This window comes from Salvelinus sp. IW2-2015, unplaced genomic scaffold, assembly GCF_002910315.2.
Source record: "Salvelinus sp. IW2-2015 unplaced genomic scaffold, ASM291031v2 Un_scaffold1944, whole genome shotgun sequence".
NCBI lineage: Eukaryota > Metazoa > Chordata > Actinopteri > Salmoniformes > Salmonidae > Salvelinus > Salvelinus sp. IW2-2015.
In genome coordinates this window covers 65,732-86,727 of record NW_019943299.1, presented here as the reverse complement: position 1 = coordinate 86,727, position 20,996 = coordinate 65,732, and the positions used below count along the sequence as shown (strand labels likewise).

The 20,996-nt window shown below is 43.0% G+C and overlaps 1 protein-coding gene across 1 annotated transcript in view; it reads left to right on the top strand.

Moving 5' to 3' along the window:
- Positions 1 to 2,869: 2,869 nt before the first annotated feature.
- The window catches only part of mmp2 (matrix metallopeptidase 2), a gene marked incomplete in the record, with an annotated part of 48,823 nt that continues 30,696 nt past the window's right edge, over positions 2,870 to 20,996 (top strand). The window contains 9 exon segments of the mRNA XM_070439820.1: positions 2,870 to 3,241; positions 3,686 to 3,912; positions 4,790 to 4,938; positions 5,507 to 5,635; positions 5,881 to 6,054; positions 6,853 to 7,026; positions 11,472 to 11,645; positions 11,926 to 12,081; positions 12,313 to 12,439. Of these exon segments, the coding sequence (XP_070295921.1) occupies positions 3,086 to 3,241; positions 3,686 to 3,912; positions 4,790 to 4,938; positions 5,507 to 5,635; positions 5,881 to 6,054; positions 6,853 to 7,026; positions 11,472 to 11,645; positions 11,926 to 12,081; positions 12,313 to 12,439 (1,466 nt within the window).

Here is a 20,996-nt window from a genome sequence, read left to right as displayed (position 1 = left end):
TGAAGCGCTCACCCAATTCCTTTACATCAGCTTGCCCTATCAAACGGTACCAGGCTCCTGCTCTATGAGTGCTCTGGCTCTGTTGGAAGGCTTACTTACTATAGGATTTCTGTTCGTAGGGCGTTACCACTCAGCAGTCTCATGGATTCTGCCGGTTGTTAAAGGAACATAAAAAAAATAAATAAAAAAAGAAGAGAAAAAACACATAAAAACACGTAAAAAAAAAAATACACAAAAAAGAGAAAAAGAAAAAAACAATAAAATAAAAAGAAAAAAAATATAGAGAAAAATACCAGAAAAGGAGAAGAAAACCAAAGATGTAAAAACCAAAAGAAGAAACAACTAACGCACAAAAATAATGAGATTTAAAGAACTACAATAAAAAATACAAGCAACAAAAAAAAAGAAATAAACCGGCCTGTACCAAGCATGGATAAACTAAGAATAAAATGAAAAGAAAAAGATTAGTATAACGAATAAATGAGAAAGAAGGACTTCAGTGGGTAGTAGGGAGAGTTATGCAAAACCATATAGAAAAAAAGAGATAAAGTAAACAGAAGATACACCCTATGTCTTTAACAACAAAAAACCACATTTTCTAAAGTGAGGACTATGACAGCAGCGCAAAGTTCTATGTGCCTTGTGTGAATGCCCAATTAAATAGTTCCCCATGATTTTCCTGACTGCACTTCTTTCATACATAATTGTATTTACACAGCATGACCACCAGGTGTCAGCCTTTCACCTCATATTGCATCACACTGAGAGTTTAGAGATGGAGCATAATCTGGCCCAGACTGAGACGACCTCCATGTATGCAATGTTGTAATGAGTTACATTTTATGACTTTCTTTGGTGGTTACCTTGGTCTACTACAATTTAAATAAATACAATAAATACAAATAAAATGTCAGTAAAGTCCTAATGAAAGGAAAAGATCAAAGCAAAAGCTGCTCAATGTCTGTTGTTGAGCCATTCGACACGTTCAACAAACCGCCATTATGTTGTATAGGCTGCTAAACTCTACCACCCCTGTTATACTGAGCAGCCTATGAACATAGGCCTATTATTGGGCCAATGGGTCCTGGTCCCATCTTCATTAGAATCCGACTGAAATTGGGTTTTTAGGTCAGATTACGATTTTTGGGAAGACAAAATTTACCGATACCGATATATCTGCCAATTACAGCAGGAAATTAAAAAGTGCCGTTGTTCCACACTGAGTTCTCTTAAATTGCCATCCAAAAGCGCAATTGTCCAAGAAATTAGTTTAAAATGTTGATTTCTTACACAGTGACAATAATGACACATCATGAGAATGGCTACAAGTGTTCAGATAAGCATGAGACTAACATTACTAACATTACATCAATAGCTGGTGATTGATGTAGCCTAGTCCATGAGAGCAACATTACTGTTCTTATCATGATTTGAGGCTATACATAATTTTTTAGTTAACATAAAAATTAAAAATAAATAGTATTTTAGGTTATGGTAAGATACAGTATTAGTAGGCGGTCTAAGCTTGCTAAGGTACATTCTTAGAAAAAGGGTTCTTCAGCTGACCCATAGGAGAACCCATTTTGGTTCCATGTAGAACTCTCTCTGGAAAGAGTTTTACATGGAACTCAAAAGGGTTGTACCTGGAACCAAAAAGGGTTCTTCAAAGGGTCCTCCTATGGGGACAGCCGAATAACTCTTTTAGGTTCAAGATAGCACCTTTTTTTCTATGAATGAAGTAGTAAGCCACACCTAGGCCTAGGATACTAAATGTACTGTTCCTTGCAGCAACANCTTTTAGGTTCAAGATAGCACCTTTTTTTCTATGAATGAAGTAGTAAGCCACACCTAGGCCTAGGATACTAAATGTACTGTTCCTTGCAGCAACAGGTGTCAGGGAAACATTTTTGCTAACGCCTTTTGTAGGCATTTTGCTAACATAATCAGAAACGTCTTAAGAGGGGCGCTGCTCACCTTGTAGCCAGGACAGAACAGGTGAACTCTCAACTTCAGGGCCTGGTTAGAGAGCACCTTTGCTGAACTCATGTTCCTACTTTTTCAGTGGTTTTAACATTTTGTTAAACTTAACTATTTCTAGCGATATTAGGCTACACACTTTACCATTTCGTTGTTACTGTTAAAGTGGTTGTTTTGATTCCTTGCCGCAACATTTGTCTCTTTCCTTATTTCATGTCATGATCTAATGTTTGGTCCTCTGAGTGGATGAATGCGGTGTATAGGAGCTCATAAACATTTGCTAACACTTCAGCTTCGAACACACCGACATGGTCATTGCATTTTGGTACACCAGAATTAAGTTACTTTCCAATGAAAGCTGCGTTTGCCTTGCAGTGCGTTGGATTTATTGAACATAAGCGTCAAACTATATGTATAGCGGCTTGACAGAAATGGTAGCAGAAGGTGAATGTTGAACTTTTGTTGCATACATATCCAGATGATGCTGCATACTATTTTGCGCAATGGCCCTGTCGGTGTAATCGAAGCGTCACAAGACATTCATTCCCTGTAGTCCCGCGGCCGATGGCCTCTGTTCGGCCGTAGCCTAGAAAGGCTTGCTCTTTTTCCGCGTTGAGTTATTTTTATGCTATGACATAGACCTTGGTTACAACTGTGTTCATTGCAATTTATGCTGAATTTTCCCTATCTGTTTGGTTTCATTGTCAATCTATCTACTATTTATGCTGGATTCGTGCCATCATTGTACCCGCTTCAATGTATGCGCAAATACAACGAACAGGCCTAGCCTACAATGCAAAGAACACCGACCACAGAGACCAGGAATTACGCAGTGAACTCGTAATTGGAACAGGTCTCCGGTTACATTTCTCCAACGTTCCCCGATTTGGGGAGACTGCGCAGTCTGTAGCCTACACTTCCCGTGGAAAGCAGCATACAAAATTGCATGTGTAAGCACAACTGAGTTAGCAGACCTGGGTTGCAGTGCAGAATGTCCCGTTGAGGAGAAGATAAAGCAACAGAAGAGGCAAGAGGACTACATCAAGACCAGAATCGTTCTGTTTTCTCCATCCCGATTACGTACACAGCGATTCTCCACCGGGGAAAGATGGGGTGCCAGACGGCATTTAGCCCCCGACACCTTGTCCTCAAAGTGTTCTTGGTACAGTTACTCGCCTTTCTCCAGAAAACCTCTGCAGCCCCCTCGCCCATTATCAAGTTCCCAGGAGACGATAGTCCAAAAACAGACAAAGAAGTGGCTCTGGTAAGTGTTCCTTAAACAACTTTTCATAGTGGGGATGTAATGCGACTTTTGCTTCAAACTACTTTATCGGTTATTTTCAATAAATTCAGGAAGATAGAACTTAAATGCCATTCTACCATTTGTGAATTACTTTAAAATGACAAATCATTCATGAAACTCGTAATGTTTTGGCTTCAGACCTGATAGTTGGATACCCACTGGGCACACACTGGTTGAATCAACGTTGTTTCCACTCATTTCAATGAAATTACGTTGAACCAAGTGGAACAGACATTGAAYTGACATCTGTGCCCAGTGGGGATGTTTCATTATGTAATGCACACAAATGTTCATGTATTCATTGATACAGGATGTCTACATAGATGAATGCACTATATAGAGTAGGAAGGCATCAGAATAGATCCTATATCAACTCATAGGCTTGTCTTTTATTCTCTTCTGCAGCACTATCTGAACAAGTTCTATGGCTGCCCACAAGACAGATGTAATCTCATGGTGCTGAAGGACACCCTGAAGAAGATGCAGAAGTTCTTCTCGCTGCAAGAGACGGGCGAGATCGACCCCAAGACAGTGGAGATCATGAAGAAGCCCCGCTGTGGAGTTCCTGATGTTGCCCAATACAACTTCTTCCACAGGAAACCCAAGTGGCAGCAAAACGCCATCACCTACAGGTCAGTGGTCAAAACATGTTCGTTGTGTAAATGTAAATGTAAATGTAATGTAAATGTTTGGCCCAAATAGTGTTTTGGTATAGGGAGTTGTGCAATAGGCTTTGAACCCCATGTGCAATAGGGTTGTATTCCATATAACTCCATATGTTGCTGTGCAATGTGCTGACTGCTGAACAAAGGAAATGACTAAGGAAATGACTCCTCCAGCCCCTGTAGTTTGTTTTGGGGAGATGAAAACCTCAACTATSTGCTGCCCACCAACCCAACCACAATCTGCTAACTCCAACATTCCTGTACAATGTGTGCTTGTTTGAYCATTTTTATTTGAGGTTAAGAAGAGAGTAAATTTCTGTTGTTTACATCAGCCCTTTCTGTGTCCTCATGACCACTCAGACTCACTGTATGTACCATGGGAAAAACAAAGATGGGGAGAAGTTAACCAAAACAACAAGAGACAGAGCGTTATCCTGCTCAGACAGACTCACATAGCAGGGGTTAGTTGCTGGACTCKCTCATGAAGCATTCTAASCACATGAGTCATAGGCRWGGCCTGAAGACTGATGGACTTTATGTCCAGAAGGGGGGTTTAGGAAAGCTCTGATCTATTGCTTTTGTCCTGTAAATAGAAGAGAGATGGGTGTACAAGCTTTTGTCTTCTGCGTTTTGACATAGGTGAATCTCACGTTTGAGGGTTTTATATGCTGACATCGGTCCCTCTTCTGCTTGTATTAGGTGTATTTCCTCAAGCATACCTAGTCAATSACACAGTAATATTCCATTATGTAAGATGTATCATGCAGCACATCTTCAGCCAGGGATGAGYTGTTTAATGAGTCTCCTCCTCAGTTTCTTCTCCTCTCTGTGTTCCACCTCTCAGGATTCTAGGCCACTCTCCTGACCTGGACGAGGAGACTATTGATGACGCCTTCTTAAGGGCCTTCAAAGTGTGGAGTGACGTCACCCCACTCAAGTTCACCCGCCTCATGGATGGAGAGGCTGACATCATGATTAACTTTGGCCGCAACGGTACGGTATTACAGAACAGTTTTGACTTTTATATTCTGCTGAATGTACTGTATGAAACATCAGCAATGCCGGATGATGAGTAGCCTAGTTAAACCAGACTTAATTCTGCTCTCACCTTCGACTGGTTTAGCTAGGCTACTCATCATCCGGCTATTGCGCAAAAGGGCGGAAGTGGCTGGGAACTAGATTAGATGATGGGTGCTCAGTGCTGCTAATCGTATAGTATAGTACCGTAGGCCTGCCTATGTTTGAGTTACTAGTTGCTCTTTCTCTGGGTTCCCTGTGTCTCACATAAAGTCAATATTGTCGTGGCGAGGCCAGACCTCAAGTAAGAACATATAGAGGTCACTGTCTGACCGACTTGTGGTCAAAACAAGCACAGAATGACATGTTTTCATTACATGTCTTCATGGCACCATCCCATACGTGATCTACACTGTTGAAGTCTAACACTAGCTACTTCAGAGACAGTTCTATTCTGAGTTGAATCCATCCAGTAAGGCTGTAATTGTATACTGATCTGTGCCTTGAGTCCTTTTGTTTTAACCCTTGTTATGTGAATCCACAGAGCATGGTGATGGCTACCCCTTCGATGGTAAAGATGGTCTGCTGGCTCATGCCTTTGCTCCTGGACCAGGCACCGGGGGAGACTCCCACTTTGATGACGACGAGCAGTGGACCCTGGGAGAAGGACAAGGTACTGGAGACTGTACTGTCTGAGTTGTAAATAAAGTCTGTAAATACGAGTTCATCCTGATCTAATATATAAACCTACTTGTTTTTACTTATCACCTATTTATTCATGGTCATACATGCCACGTTTTTAGAGCAATTTGCCATTAACATTTCACCAAATAAATGTAGATAGCTGAACCACACAGTATCTGATACAGCTCTGTTGATTGAGCTCTTTTGATCATCACCCCCCCCCCCCCTCCACAGTTGTGAAGGTGAAGTTTGGTAATGCAGAGGGGGAGTTCTGTAAGTTCCCCTTCATGTTTATGGGGAAGGAGTACAACAGCTGTACCAATCAGGGCCGTGATGATGGATTCCTCTGGTGCTCCACCACATACAACTTTGACGACGACGGCAAATACGGTTTCTGTCCCCATGAGTGTGAGTAGGAGCCAACATGGCTGTGTTTTTCTCTTTCCTCTAAAGAGTTCCTGTGAATGTATTGTGCAAAAGAGWTTTAGTATGCATTTTGATATCTACATGGAGTGTATAAAGTTAAGAGTGTTGCATTCAGCAGTCTCTCAAGGAACGTCTATTGTTGTTTTAGCTATAGTTTCTGACGAGGAGTTGGCCAGGAGTTACTCCAGATGAGAGGTTTGTGATTAGTTAGAAGAAGCTGTGTTGCTGTTGGACTGGGACCAAGTGGGTGGGAGTACATTCTGGGAAACTAGTGTTGTTGTCTGGGTCATAAAATACTCCCACTTCTCTGTGTTGCTGGGCCAGATTCATGAAGCTTTTCATCAATCCTTTTGTCTGTCTGTTTGTGCTGCTGTCCATGGTACTGACATTAGGGTATAGACTCACTATAAATGAGCGCAAAGACATATTGATACATATAGGCTTACAGTCGACTCATATGAGACCAACAGTCTTATGAAACTTCCTAACTGGTTATCCTTTGATCTTGAGAAAATGGCGTACTCAGTGAAGTCTTGTGAAACATTTCTCTTATTGATAGTTTTATAGACTATTGATATACTGTAGCAATGAACATTTTAGTCTGGACAGAGTGGATGTGTAACACCCTGACAAAGAATGATTTTGCGGTTCAGTTAGCTTAAGATTGAGTCTGTGAAATCACTCAAACTCAGGCTCAAYGTAACTGCCATGGCATTTTATTAAATGATGGAAACCTACTGTAAACTGTATAGATAATTCCTTCAACTTCCTGTGTTACAGTGCTGTTCACCCTGGGTGGAAACGCRGACGGAGCTCCCTGTAAGTTCCCCTTCACTTTCCAAGGGGAGAACTATGAYGGTTGCACCACTCAGGGGCGTGACGACGGCTACCGCTGGTGTGCTACGACTGAGAACTATGACAATGACAAGTCCTACGGGTTCTGCCCTGAAACAGGTGGGTTCCCAGTTCATACTGCCCAAGTCCAAAGGTGTCTCTCCTTCCCTATAGCATACAAGCCTCATCAGCTGTGTTAACCCAAAMAGCTAWGGGCACTGATGCWTCCAACAGACCTAACTGTTGCATGGAAACCTTAATCTGAGGATTATATTGAAATATGTGTGTGCTTTCGATTGTACTTGAGCCAGGTTGTGTGTGTGTGTGCTAGCGTGTGTTAGTGGTGCGCGGGTCAGCTGTTTCTTCACCCGCTCACTATTGCTATTAACCCATCCGCAACCGCCCGACTATATGTGATAGTGAAAATCTGAGGCCCTCACCCAACCCTAACCCTCACCCTAACCCTAACCCGTGTGTCAGGTATGCGTAAATGGCTGTAAGGGAGTCAGGTGCAGGAGAGCAGATATTGGGTAGCCAACGGAGCCTTTTATTTAGGCAAACCAAAAGCACACGGCAAAATGAACACGAAATAACAATACGGGTTAACATAACCCAGCGCAACAGACTAACGTGCGCATAACATGAAACAGAATAAACAATACCACACAAAGACATGGGGGAAACAGTGTTAAATACACAACACATAATGAGGGAAATGAGAACCAGGTGTGTGGGAAAACGAGACAAAACAAATGGAAAATAACAAATGGATCGGCGATGGCTAGAAGACCGGCGACGTCGACCGCCGAGCACCTCCGCCGAGCACCGCCTGAACAAGGAGAGGCATCGACTTCGGCAGAAGTCGTGACACCGTGAATGTAGAAAATGTGCTGTAGGCTACAGTCACAGACGGCAGAACAATGTTTTGACAGGGGAAACAGGATATTTTTTTTGCCTGACTTAAATATGTGTCTGCTTATAATTTATGACATTTTGGTGAGCTATTTGCTAGCCAACTTGTCTATAATTAGATACATGTAGCTGTCATTATATAGTGCACACATTTTGTTACGTTACAGCCTTATTCAAAAAATATATATAAGTTTTACCCCATAATGATAAAGCAAAAACAGGTTTTTAGAATTTTGTGCAAATGTATTAAAAATAAAAATCTGAAATACCTTATTTACATACACTACTGTTAAAACATTTGGGGTCACTTAGAAATGTCCTTGTTTTCCATGAAAACATACATGAAATGAGTTGCAAAATGAATAGGAAATATAGTCAAGATGTTGACAAGGTTATAAATAATGCATTTTAATTGAAATAATAATTGTGTCCTTCAAACTTTGCTTTCGTCAAAGAATCCTTCATTTGCAGCAACTACAGCCTTGCAGACCTTTGGCATTCTAGTTGTCAATTTGTCACTGAGATCCAGTGACTGTGCTGGCCACTCCATTATAGACATAATACCAGCTGACTGCTTCTTCCCTAAATAGTTCTTGCATAGTTTGGAGCTGTGCTTTGGGTCATTGTCCTGTTGTAGGAGGAAATTGGCTCCAATTAAGAGCCATCCACAGGGTATGGCATGGCGTTGCAAAATGATTAACCTTCCTTCTTCAAGATCCCTTTTACCCTGTACAAATCTCCCACTTTACCACCAAAGCACCCCCAGACCATCACATTGCCTCCACCAATGCTTGACAGATGGCGTCAAGCACTCCTCCAGCATCTTTTCATTTTTTCTGCATCTCACGAATGTTTTTCTTTGTGATCCGAACACATCAAACTTAGATTTGTCTGTCCATAACACTTTTTTCTAAATCTTCCTCTGTCCAGTGTCTGTGTTCTTTTGCCCATCTTAATCGTTTCTTTTTATTGGCCAGTCTGAGATATGTTTTTTTCTTTGTTACTCGGAGTTGCCTCTTCACTGTTGACGTTGAGACTGGTGTTTTGCAGGTACTATTTAATAAAGCTGCCAGTTGAGGACTTGTGAGGCGTCTGTTTCTCAAACTAGACACTCTAATGTACTTGTCCTCTTGCTCAGTTGTGCACCGGGGCCTCCCTCTCCTCTTTGTATTCTGGTTAGAGCCAGTTTGCGCTGTTCTGTGAAGGGAGTAGTACACAGCGTTGTATGAGATCTTCAGTTTCTTGGCAGTTTCTGAATAGCCTTCATTTCTCAGAACAAGAATAGACTGACGAGTTTCAGAAGGTCTTTGTTTCTGGCCATTTTGAGCCTGTAATCGAACCCACAAATGCTTGGGGGTAAAACAGTTTTTACCCCCAAGCCATAAGATTCCTGAACAGGTAATCAAATGGCTACCCGGACTATTTGCATTGTGTGCCCCCTCCCCAACCCCTCTTTTACGCTACTGCTACTCTCTGTTTATCATATATGCATAGTCACTTTAACCATATCTACATGTACATACTACCTCAATCAGCCCGACTAACCGGTGCCTGTATGTAGCCTCGCTACTGTATATAGCCTCGCTACTGTATATAACCTCGCTACTGTATATAGCCTCGCTACTGTTATAACCTCGCTACTGTATATAACCTCGCTACTGTATATAACCTCGCTACTGTATATAGCCTCGCTACTGTATATAACCTCGCTACTGTATATAGCCTCGCTACTGTAATTTTTCACTGTCTTATTACTGTTGTTTTATTTCTTTAACTACCTATTGTTCACCTACTACCTTTTTTGCACTGTTGGTTAGAGCCTGTAAGTAAGCACTTTCACTATAAGGTCTACTACACCTGTTGTAAACCTGACAAATAAACTTTGATTTGATTTAATGCTCCAGATACTCAACTAGTCTAAAGAAGGCCAGTTTTATTGCTTCTTTAATCAGAACGACAGTTTTCAGCTGTGCTAACATAATTACAAAAGGGTTTTCTAATGATCAGTTAGCCTTTTAAAATGATAAACTTGGATTAGCTAGTTTCCAGCTACAATAGTCATTTACAACATTAACAATGTCTACACTGTATTTCTGATCAATTTGATGCTATTTTAATCGACAAAAAATGTGCTTTTCTTTCAAAAACAAGGACATTTCTAAGTGACCCCAAACTTTTGAACGGTCGTGTAAGTATTCAGACCCTTTGCTATGAGACTTGAAATTGAGCTCAGGTGCATCCTGTTTCAATTGAGCATCCTTGAGATGTTTCTACAACTTTATTGGAGTCCACCTGTGGTAAATTCAGTTGATTGGACATTATTTGGAAAGACACACACCTGTCTATATAACGTCCCACAGTTAACAGTGCATGTCAGAGCAAAAACCAAGCCAAGAGGTAAAAGGAATTGCAAGAAATGCTTAATTCTGCAGGAGTTCTTTTTAAGGCTATGTGAGAGGTTATAGACCTACAGTCAGTGTACAGATTTCAGTTTATCTTAACAGTAGGCTACAGTTGCCTTGACATGCCATAGGCCTATTTGAAGTCCCGTCTTGTGGCTGTGGAATTTGTGTACCACCTCACAATCATCAAACATAACATAGCCGCTACTGCTAATCCTCTTTTACCACTTCTACAGATATATTCTGAACATTACTTTTCTGGCCCTCCTATAACATTACTTTTCTCCCTCCTATTTGTTTTCAATTCTCCTTTCGCAGCTTTTGTCTTATTGAATTCAACTTCGACAATGTCCTTTATTGTCTCTGTGTATTGACGTGAACTTTTTCTGCCCATTCCCAAAAGCATTATTTGGCTTTCTGCCCATTCCCAAAAGCATTATTTGGTGATTGGCGGTGTAGGCTATTTGGCACACGTACAGTTAAGCCCTGAAGCTTAGGCTTATGCACTAATACCAGATAGCCTAAAATAATGAAAGAAAAACCTCAATGTAACCTCCTCCCGGGACTGCGGGTTATGAGTCAACCTGCGCATCATTAGCATGGGTGCTTGCATTTATTAGTCAAGGTGTGCTGTGCTGATGCCTCCATGTATTGGTGTAGGAGAATGTCATAATGTTCCAGACCTATGGTTTCCAATCTTGCAGCAGCTAGTCTCCTGAATGACTGTAAAAGTATTTTACTGAGTGGCTGCTGGCGGGGGTTATTTCCATTGTGTCAGTGGGTTTGGGGGAGAGTCGGGAGAGTGAGAGAGCGGGATATGGGGAGAGAAAGAGAGGCAGAAAGGGAGAGGGGGGGGGGGGTTAAGGCTGAGGTTTTCATCTGGTTCTAATTGGTTGGGAATGCTGGCGTGCAGTGTAGTCTTGTGTGTAAGAAGCACTGAATAAGAAACAGGCTGCTTAAAAAACTACACAGGCCCAGTACTGTGCTGTACCAACCCAGATCCCAGATATAATATTATCATGTAGGAAAAGAAAAGCCACTTTTTGGAGAGTGGTATTTGGTTTTGTTTTGGATATACTGTAGATGAAAAATACATCTGATGTCAATGTCATTACATTCATGGTAGTTTCTCAAGCAAATCCATTTAGTAATTCAACCCAAATCAAGTTGATAACTTTTAGCACTATCTCATTGGCACACAAAGAAAAGTCCATTTGGTCCTGAAATATGTATTTTTGTTCACCCATGCAGCCATGTCCACCGTTGGAGGAAACTCGGAGGGTTCCCCCTGTGTGTTCCCCTTCACGTTCCTTGGAGACACTTATGACAGTTGCACCGCTTCTGGACGTAGCGACGGCAAGATGTGGTGCGCCTCCACCAAGAGCTACGACGATGACCGCAAGTGGGGCTTCTGTCCTGATCAAGGTAAATATGTAATCGATGACCTTTGACATTATGCTTGTTTGTAGGTGGTTTTAGCAGTTTAGTGGACAATGACAATTCATGTTTATTTATTTGAATCATTTGTATTATTATTCAGTTTTATTCATTCATGTATTTAGTCATTGTCTATGCAGAATGAAGGGAAAGTGGCCAACAGGAATTTCCCAACATGGAAACTATTCTCATTCACCTGAATATAACTTGACTTGTTATGCTTTGAATATGTGTTGCTGTATCTCTCACTCCTATTGGTGTTGTCCAGGCTACAGTCTGTTCCTGGTTGCGGCCCATGAGTTTGGCCATGCCCTGGGCTTGGAGCACTCCCAGGACCCTGGCGCTCTGATGGCCCCCATGTACACCTTCACCAAGAACTTTAGACTGTCCAACGACGACATCAAGGGCATCCAGGAGCTCTATGGTCAGTTTGAAATTCTTATGTACTGCTTATGGGTTATGTATGTGTTATGAATGTGTTATGAAGTCATTATGTAGGTACCTTTAAAATAACGTGTAACCACGACTTCACCCGCCGTTCATAACCAGAGTGCTTTGGTGAATGTYCTGCAGGTAACAAATGTATTTCTCCTGTTGAAGGATATCAATCTCATCTACTCAATGCTCACCATGTTGCCTCTCCTTTTCCTCTCAGGTGCTGGTACAGACAAGCCCGTGCCTCCCACCCAGGGCCCAGTCACTCCTATGGACATCTGTAATGAACCTGTGGTGTTTGATGCTGTGGCCCAGATCAGAGGAGAGACCTTCTTCTTCAAGGACAGGTAAATGATTTACTGGGGATTCTACAGTATTACTTCTGATCGCYAATGGTTAKAGCAACATTTGACTTGTAGGTAATACACTTTTGTTTGGTCTTCTCAAAAAGCATGTTGCCAATCTGACCACTGATCTGTCTACAGGAAACAGGCAGAAAGAACATATAACCTGAAGACTCTTATTTTAGACTCTGTGGTTAGAGTCTGTGGTTAGAGTCATTGGAGCAGACCAGTCCACAAGTTAGACCTCACAACCCACAACTAAATCATTTCACCACAAACAATGGGTAGTTTAATAGGGGGCTTTGTTTGGTCTCAGAATGCATTATTTTCTCTTGGCAATCAGGTGTTTTGTTTGAATGAAGGGGGTGGTGTTATCTCTGTTTGTCTGAGCTCTAATGCTTATTCCATGCTGTGATAAGTATAAAGTTATGAAACAACTGGTAATAATAACCACTCTCACAATCCTGTATCAACTATGGTAAACCAAAATGGCTGCCTGTTATTAAGATTGTAAACCAGACCCTACTATACAGTACAGGGTACATACTTCAACTGAGATTGTCCTATGTAGTGTAGAAAAGGAGAAAAGGAATAGGCTTTCTGTATCTCTCCATCTTACATTATCTGTTGTGGTTCATTCTCAGCTTTCCATGACTCAGTGTACTTTCCCTCTGAAACATGAACTCTTCACCACAACAGATGAATCCTGTCTGGGACAAATTATGTTAGGAACACTTTCAACCCAAACAATAAGCTATTGCATGCAATCCAAATGACAAAATTGTGACTGAAAAGCAGGTTTAGATTAGGATTCATTGGACATTTATATGTTCCTTCTCAGACTTTGCCTGCCACATCTTTTAGCCTTCAAAGTTAAGGTGAGCTTTACTATATATCTGTCATTGCTGAGTTGGAACGGTGTCCAAAGCAAACAAGTAGACTTTTTGGACTCAAAAGACTGCAGTCATTCAGGCTGCTTAGCTTTGCCCCCTGCCCACCCTGAGTCTGGGGCTGGAGGGAAACCACCTCAAATCATGCTTACAAATCCTGCTTTAGTTCATAGAATCCTGCTTTAGTTCATAGAATCCTGCTTTAGTTCATAGAATCCTGCTTTAGTTCATAGAATCCTGCTTTAGTTAAGCATTAAGTCTTCACTCGCTGTGGTTCACCATGCATTAACGCTGTTCAGGGAACAGGGACAAACATCATGCTGAAGGCTGTTCTGTGGACTATAAACTACTGTATAAACAGTGTAGTGTTTGGTTGATGTGTCAATGTAATATTAACTGTTAAAGGAGGGAGGACTGCCAATTAAAACCGTAGTCTGGTTTTAACAGTAGTATCTCTCTCAATAGTTAGTTTAGAAATTATTTGACTATGCCTGTAAGTCATATCTTTGATTGGGTTAGTTTAGTTATCTTTTAGGTATATCATCTGTTGTCTACTGCTCAAACATCCTAGAGAATCCAAATCCACAAGATATCCAGCCACCATGATAAAAGCTGGCAGAATACCTATACAGTGATGTGTTGTGGACAAGACACTGGCCCTGGGGATTTCAGGAGAGATTCTCCATTTCCTCATCAGCAGGATCATTGTCTCATTCAAAACAGGAGTAGATTCAAAGAATCCTCGTTTGCAGCAATTACAGCCTTGCAGACCTTTGCATTCTTAGTTGTCAATTTGTTGAGGTAATCTGAAGAGAATTCACCCATGCTTCCTGAAGCACCTCCACAAGTTGGATTGGCTTGATGGACACTTCTTACGGTCAAGCTGCTCCACAAGCAGCTCAATAGGGTTTGAGTTCGGCGCACTGTGACGCTGGATCACGTCATTATATAGACAGAATACAGCTGATGCTTCTTCCCTCCAATAGTTCTTGGCAATAGTTGGAAGCTGTGCTTTGGGTCATTGTCCTGTGTGTAAGAGGAAATTGGCTCGCATTAAGAGCCATCCACAGGGTAATGGCATGGGCGGTTGCAAATGATTAACCTTACGCTTCTTCAAGATCCCTGTTTCCCCTGTACAAATCTCCCACTTTGACCCAAAGCAGCCCCAGACATCACACTTGCCTCAACCAATGCTTGACAGATGGCGTGCAAAGCACTCCTCTCAGCCAATCTTTTCATTTTTTCTGGCCTCTCACCGAATTGTTTTTGCTTTGTGATCCGCACAACATCAAACTTATTGATTTGTCTGTCCATAACAACTTTTTTTAAGATCTTTCCTCTGCTCCAGTGTCCTGTGTTCGTTTTGCCCCCATCTTAATCGTTTTCTTTTTTATTGCCAGTCTGAGTGAATGGTTTTTTTCGTTTGTTAGCTCGGAGTTGCCTCTTCAACTGTTGACGTTGAGACTGGTGTTTTGCAGGTACTATTTAAGTAAGAGAGCTGCCAGGTGGAGGGGACTTTGTGAGGCGTAACTGTTTGCTCAAATAGACAGCTCTAATGTTAAGCTTGTCCCCTCTTGCTAGTTGTGCAGCCGGGCTCCCTCTCCTTTTGGTAATTCTGGTTAGAAGCCAGTGTTGGCGCTGTTCTGTGAAGGGAGTAGTACACTGAGTGTTGTATGAGGATCTTCAGTTCTTGGGCAGTTTCGTGAATCGCCTTACCATTCTCAGAACGAAGATGACTTGACGAGTTTTCAGAAGGTCTTTGTTTTCTGGCCATTTTGAGCCTGGTAATCGAACCGACAAATGCTTGGGGCTCAAACAGTTTTTACCCCAAGCCATAAAGGATTGCCTGAACAGGTAATCAAATGGCTACCGGACTATTTGCATTGTGTGCCCCCTCCCCAACCCCCTCTTTTCACGCTACTGCTACTCTCTGTTTATATATTGCATAGTCACTTTAACCATATCTAGCATGTACAATACTAACCGCGTCAAATCAGCCGCAGGACTAACCTGGTGCATGTATGTAAGCCTCGCTACTGTTATAGCCTCGCTACTGTCATATAACCTCGCTACTGTATTATAGACTCCGCTACTGGTTATAACCGTCGCTATGGTATTAACCTCGCTACTGTTTATATAACCTCGCTACTGTATATGCCGTCGCTACTGTAATATAACCTCGCTAAACTGTATATAGCCTCGCTAGCTGTACTTTCTTCACTGTCTTATTACTGTTGTTTTTATTTCTTTAAACATACCATTGTTCACCTACTACCTTTTTTGCAACTGTTGGTTAGAGCCTGGGTAAGTAAGCAGCTTTCCTATAAGGTCCTACTAAACCTGTTTGTAAACTGACAAAATAAACTTTGAATTTGATTTAATTTGCCTCCAGATACCTCAACTAGTCTAAAGAAGCGCAGTTTTTAAATTGCTTCTTTAATCAGAACGACGTTTCAGCTGTGGCTAACATCATTACAAAAGGGTTTTCTAATGGATCAGTTAGCCTTTTAAAATGAGTAAACTTGATTAGCTAGTTTCCAGCTACAATAGTCATTTAGCAACATTAACAATGTGCTCACTGTTTTTCTGATCAATTGATGCTATTTTAAATCGACAAAAAATGTGCTTTTCTTTCAAAAACAAGGACATTTCTAAGTGACCCACAACTTTTGAGACGGTCGTGTAAGTATTCAGAGACCCTTTGCTATGAACTTGAAATTGAGCTCAAGGTGGCATCTGTTTCAATTGAGCATCCTTGAGATGTTTCTACAACTTTATTGGAGTCCACCTGTGGTAAATTCAGTTGATTGGACATTATTTGGACAAGAGCACACCCTGTCGATAAAGACGTCCCACAAGTTAACAGTGCATGTCAGAGCAAAAACCAAGCCAAGAGGTAAAAGGAATTGCAAAGAAATGCTTAATTCTGCAGGAGTTCTTTTTAAGGCTATGTGAGAGGTTATAGACCTACAGTCAGTGACAGATTTCAGTTTATGCTTAAAACAGTAAGGCTACAGTTGCCTGTGAGCTGCCATAGAGCCTTATTTGAAGGTCCCCGTCTTGTGCTGTGGAATTTGTGTACCACCTCAAAATCATGCAAAACATTAAACATAGCCGCTACTGCTAATCCTCTTTTACCACTTCTACAGATATATTCTGAACATTTCTTTTCTGCCCTCCTTATAACATGTACTTTTCTCCCTCCTATCTCTGTTTTCAAATTCTGCCTTTCGCAGCTTGTGTTATTGAAGTTCAAACTTCGACAATGGTCCTTTATTGTCCTCTGTGTATTGACGGTGAAGGATTTTCGCCATTCCCAAAGCATTATTTGGCTTTCTGCCCATTCCCAAAAAGCATTACTTTGGTGCTTGGCGGTGTAGGCTATTTGCACACGTACAGGTTAAGCCCTGACTTAGGCGTTATGCCACAATACCAGTTATAGCCTAAAATAATGAAAGAAAAACCTCAATGTAACCCTCCTCCCCGGGACTGCGGTTATTGAGTCACCGCGCACATAGCATGGGTGCTTGCATTATATTGTCAAGGTGTGTGCGTGCTGATGCCTACCAGTGTATTGGTTGTAGGAGAATGTCTTGCTAATGTCCCAGACCTATGGTTTCCAATCTTGCAGCAGCTAGTCTCCTGAATGACTGTAAAAGTATTTTACTGAGTGGCTGCTGCGGGGGTTATTTCCATTGTGTCAGTGGGTTTGGGGAGGAGTGCGGAGAGTGAGAGAGCGGGTATGGGGAGAGAAAGAGAGGCAGAAAGGGAGAGGGGGGGGGTTAAGGCTGAGTTTTCATCTGGTTCTAATTGGTTGGGAATGCTGGGTGCAGTGTAGTCTTGTGTGTAAGAAGCACTGAATAAGAAACAGCTGCTTAAAAAACTACACAGGCCCAGTACTGTGCTGTACCAACCCAGATCCCAGATATAATATTATCATGCAGCAAAGAAAGCCACTTTTTGGAGAGTGGTATTTGGTTTTGTTTTGGATATACGGTAGATGAAAAATACATTGATGTCAATGTCATTACATTCATGGTAGTTTCTCAAGCAAATATCCATTTTAGCAAGTCAACCCAAATCAAAATGTTGTAACTTTTAGCACTACCTCATCGGCACACTTAAGAAAAGTCCAGTTTGGTCCTGAAATATGTATTTTTTCACCCATGCAGCCATGTTCCACCGTTGAGAAACTCGGAGGGTTCCCCCCTGTGGTGTTCCCCTTCACGTTCCTTGGAGACACTTATGACAGTTGCACCGCTTCTGGACGTAGCGACGGCAAGATGTGGTGCGCCTCCACAAGAGCTACGACGATGACCGCAAGTGGGCTTCTGTCCTGATCAAGGTAAATATGTAATCGATGACCTTTGACATTATGCTTGTTTGTAGGTGGTTTTAGCAGTTTAGGTGGACAATGACAATTATGTTTATTTATTTGAATCATTTGTATTATTATTCAGTTTTATTCATTCATGTATTAGTCATTGGTCTATGCACCAGAATGAAGGGAAAGTGGCCAACAGGGAATTTCCTAACATGGAAACCTATTCTCATTCACCTGATATAACTTGACTTGTTATGCTTTGAATATGTGTTTGCTGGTATCTCTCACTCCTATTGGTGTTGTCCAGGCTACAGTCTGTTCTGGTTGCGGCCATGAGTTTGGCCATGCCCTGGGCTTGGAGCACTCCCAGGACCCTGGCGCTCTGATGGCCCCCGCAATGTACACCTTCACCAAGAACTTAGACTGTCCAACGACGACATCAAGGGCATCCAGGGCTCTATGGTCAGTTTGAAATTCTTATGACTGCTTATGGGTTATGTATGGGTTATGAATGTGTTATGAAGTCATTATGTAGGTACCTTTAAAATAACGTGTAACCACGACTTCACCCGCCGTTCATAACCAGAGTGCTTTGGTGAATGTCCTGCAGGTAAACAAATGTATTTCTCCTGTTGAAGGATATCAATCTCATCTACTCATGCTCACCATGTTGCCTCTCCTTTTCCTCTCAGGTGCTGGTACAGACAAGCCCGTGCCTCCCACCCAGGGCCAGTCACTCCTATGGACATCTGTAATGAACCTGTGGTGTTTGATGCTGTGGCCCAGATCAGAGGGAAGACCTTCTTCTCAAGGACAGGTAAAATGATTTACTGGGATTCTACAAGTATTACTTTGATCGCTAATGGTTAGCAAACATTTGACTTGTAGGTAAATACACTTTTTGTTGTCTTCAAAAAGCATGTTGCCAATCTGACCACTGATCTGTCTACAGGAAACAGGCAGAAAAGAACATATACCTGAAGACTCTTATTTTAGACTCCTGTGGTTAGAGTCTGTGGTTAGAGTCATTGGAGCAGACCAGTCCACAAGTTAGACCTCACAACCCACAACTAAATCATTTCACCACAAACAATGGGTAGTTTAATAGGGGCTTGTTTGGTCTCAGAATGCATTATTTTCTCTGGCAATCAGGTGTTTTGTTTGAATGAAGGGGTGGTGTTATCTCTGGTTGTCTGAGCTCTAATGCTTATTCCATGCTGTGATAAGTATAAGTATGAAACAACTGGTAATAATAACCACTCTCACAATCCTGTATCAACTATGGTAAACCAAAATGGCTGCCTGTTATTAAGATTGTAAACAACCCTACTATACAGTACAGGGTACAACTTCACCTGGATTGTCCTATGTAGTGTAGAAAAGGAGAAAGGATAGGCTTTCTGTATCTCTCCATCTTACATTATCTGTTTGGTTCATTCTCAGCTTTCCATGATCAGTGTACTTTCCCTCTGAAACATGAACTCTTCACCACAACAGATGAATCCTGTCTGGGACAAATTATGTTAGGAACACTTTCAACCCAAACAATAAGCTATTGCATGCAATCCAATGGACAAAATTGTGACTGAAAAGCAGGTTAGATTAGGATTCATTGGACATTTATATGTTCCTTCTCTCAGACTTTGCCTGCCACACTCTTTAGCCTTCAAAGTTAAGGTGAGCTTTACTATATATCTGTCATTGCTGAGTTGGAACGGTGTCCAAAGCAAACAAGTAGACTTTTTGGACTCAAAAGACTGCAGTCATTCAGCTGCTAGCTTTGCCCCCTGCCCACCCTGAGTCTGGGGCTGGAGGGAAACCACCTCAAATCATGCTACAAATCCTGCTTTAGTTCATAGAATCCTGCTTTAGTTCATAGAATCCTGTTTAGTTTCATAGATCCGTAGTCTATCTGCTTTAGTTAAGCATTAAGTCTTCATCGCTGTGGTTCACCATGCATTAACGCTGTTCAGGGAACAGGGACAAACATCATGCTGAAGGCTGTTCTGTGGACTAATAAACTACTGTATAAACAGTGTAGTGTTTGGTTGATGTGTCAACGTAATATTAACTGTTAAAGGAGGGAGGACTGCCAATTAAAACCGAGTCTGGTTTTAACAGTAGATTTCTCTCAATAGTTATGTAACGGCAGTCTATTTCGTCCTCCTCATCGGACGAGGAGAGGCGAGAAGGATCGAGGACCAATGTGCAGAGTGGTAAGTTTCCATGATATTTAAACTCACGCCACTGACCATCACTAAATAAATACAAAACAATAGGAAATAAGGTCAGGAACGTGACAGAATCCCCCCCCCTCAAGGTGCAGACTCCGGACGCACCACCTAAAACTCTAGGGGAGGGTCTGGGTGGGCGTCTGTTGGCGCTCTGGCGCGCGGGACGTGGACCCACACTCACCATTGTTTGTGTCCACTCTTTAACCGCCCCGTGGCCTCTTATGCGGGCGATCATCGCCGCCGATCTTGGCCTGGGGACCCTAGCCATGGGTCCCGAATGGACAGGATACTCCGGCAGCGCGCGGAGGTAAAAAGGCAATTCCGGCATCGCCGGCTTGACAGGCAGCTCTGGCAGCTCCCGGCTGACTGACGGCTCCGGCAGGTCCTGGCTGACTGACAGCTCCGGCAGGTCTGGCTGACTGACAGCTCTGCAGGTTCCTGGCTGGGTGGCTCTGGCAGGTCCTGGCTGAGTCCTGAGGCTCTGGTAGGGTCCTGGCCTGGGTGGCGTCGGCAGGTCGCTGGCTGACTGACAGCTCTGGCAGGTCTGGCTGACTGACAGCTCTGGCAGGTCCTGGCTGACTGACAGCTCTGGCAGGTCCTGGCTGACTGACGGCTCTGGCAGGTCCTGGCTGACTGACGGCTCTGGCAGGTCCTGGCTGACTGGCTCTGGCAGCTCCTGCTGACTGGGCAGCTCTGGCAGGTCCTGCTGACTGGCGGCTCTGGCAGGTCCTGGCTGGCTGGCCGTCTGGCAGCTCCTGGCTGGCTGGCGGACTGGCAGCTCCTGACTGACGGACGGCTCTAGCGGCTCCTGACTGACGGACGGCTCTATGGCTCGGGACAGACGGGCGGCTCGGGACAGACGGGCGGCTCAGATGACGCTGGGCAGGCAGGCAGCTCAGACGGCGCTGGGCAGGCAGGCAGCTCAGACGGCGCGGGCAGGCAGGCAGCTCAGACGGCGCTGGGGCGAGGCAGGCAGCTCAGACAACGGCGGCTGGGCAGGCAGGCAGCTCAGACGGCGCTGGGCAGACAGGCAGTTCAGACGGCGCTGGACAGATGAGAGACTCTGGCTGCGCTGGAGAAGAGGAAGGCTCTGGCAGCGCTGGACAGGCAGG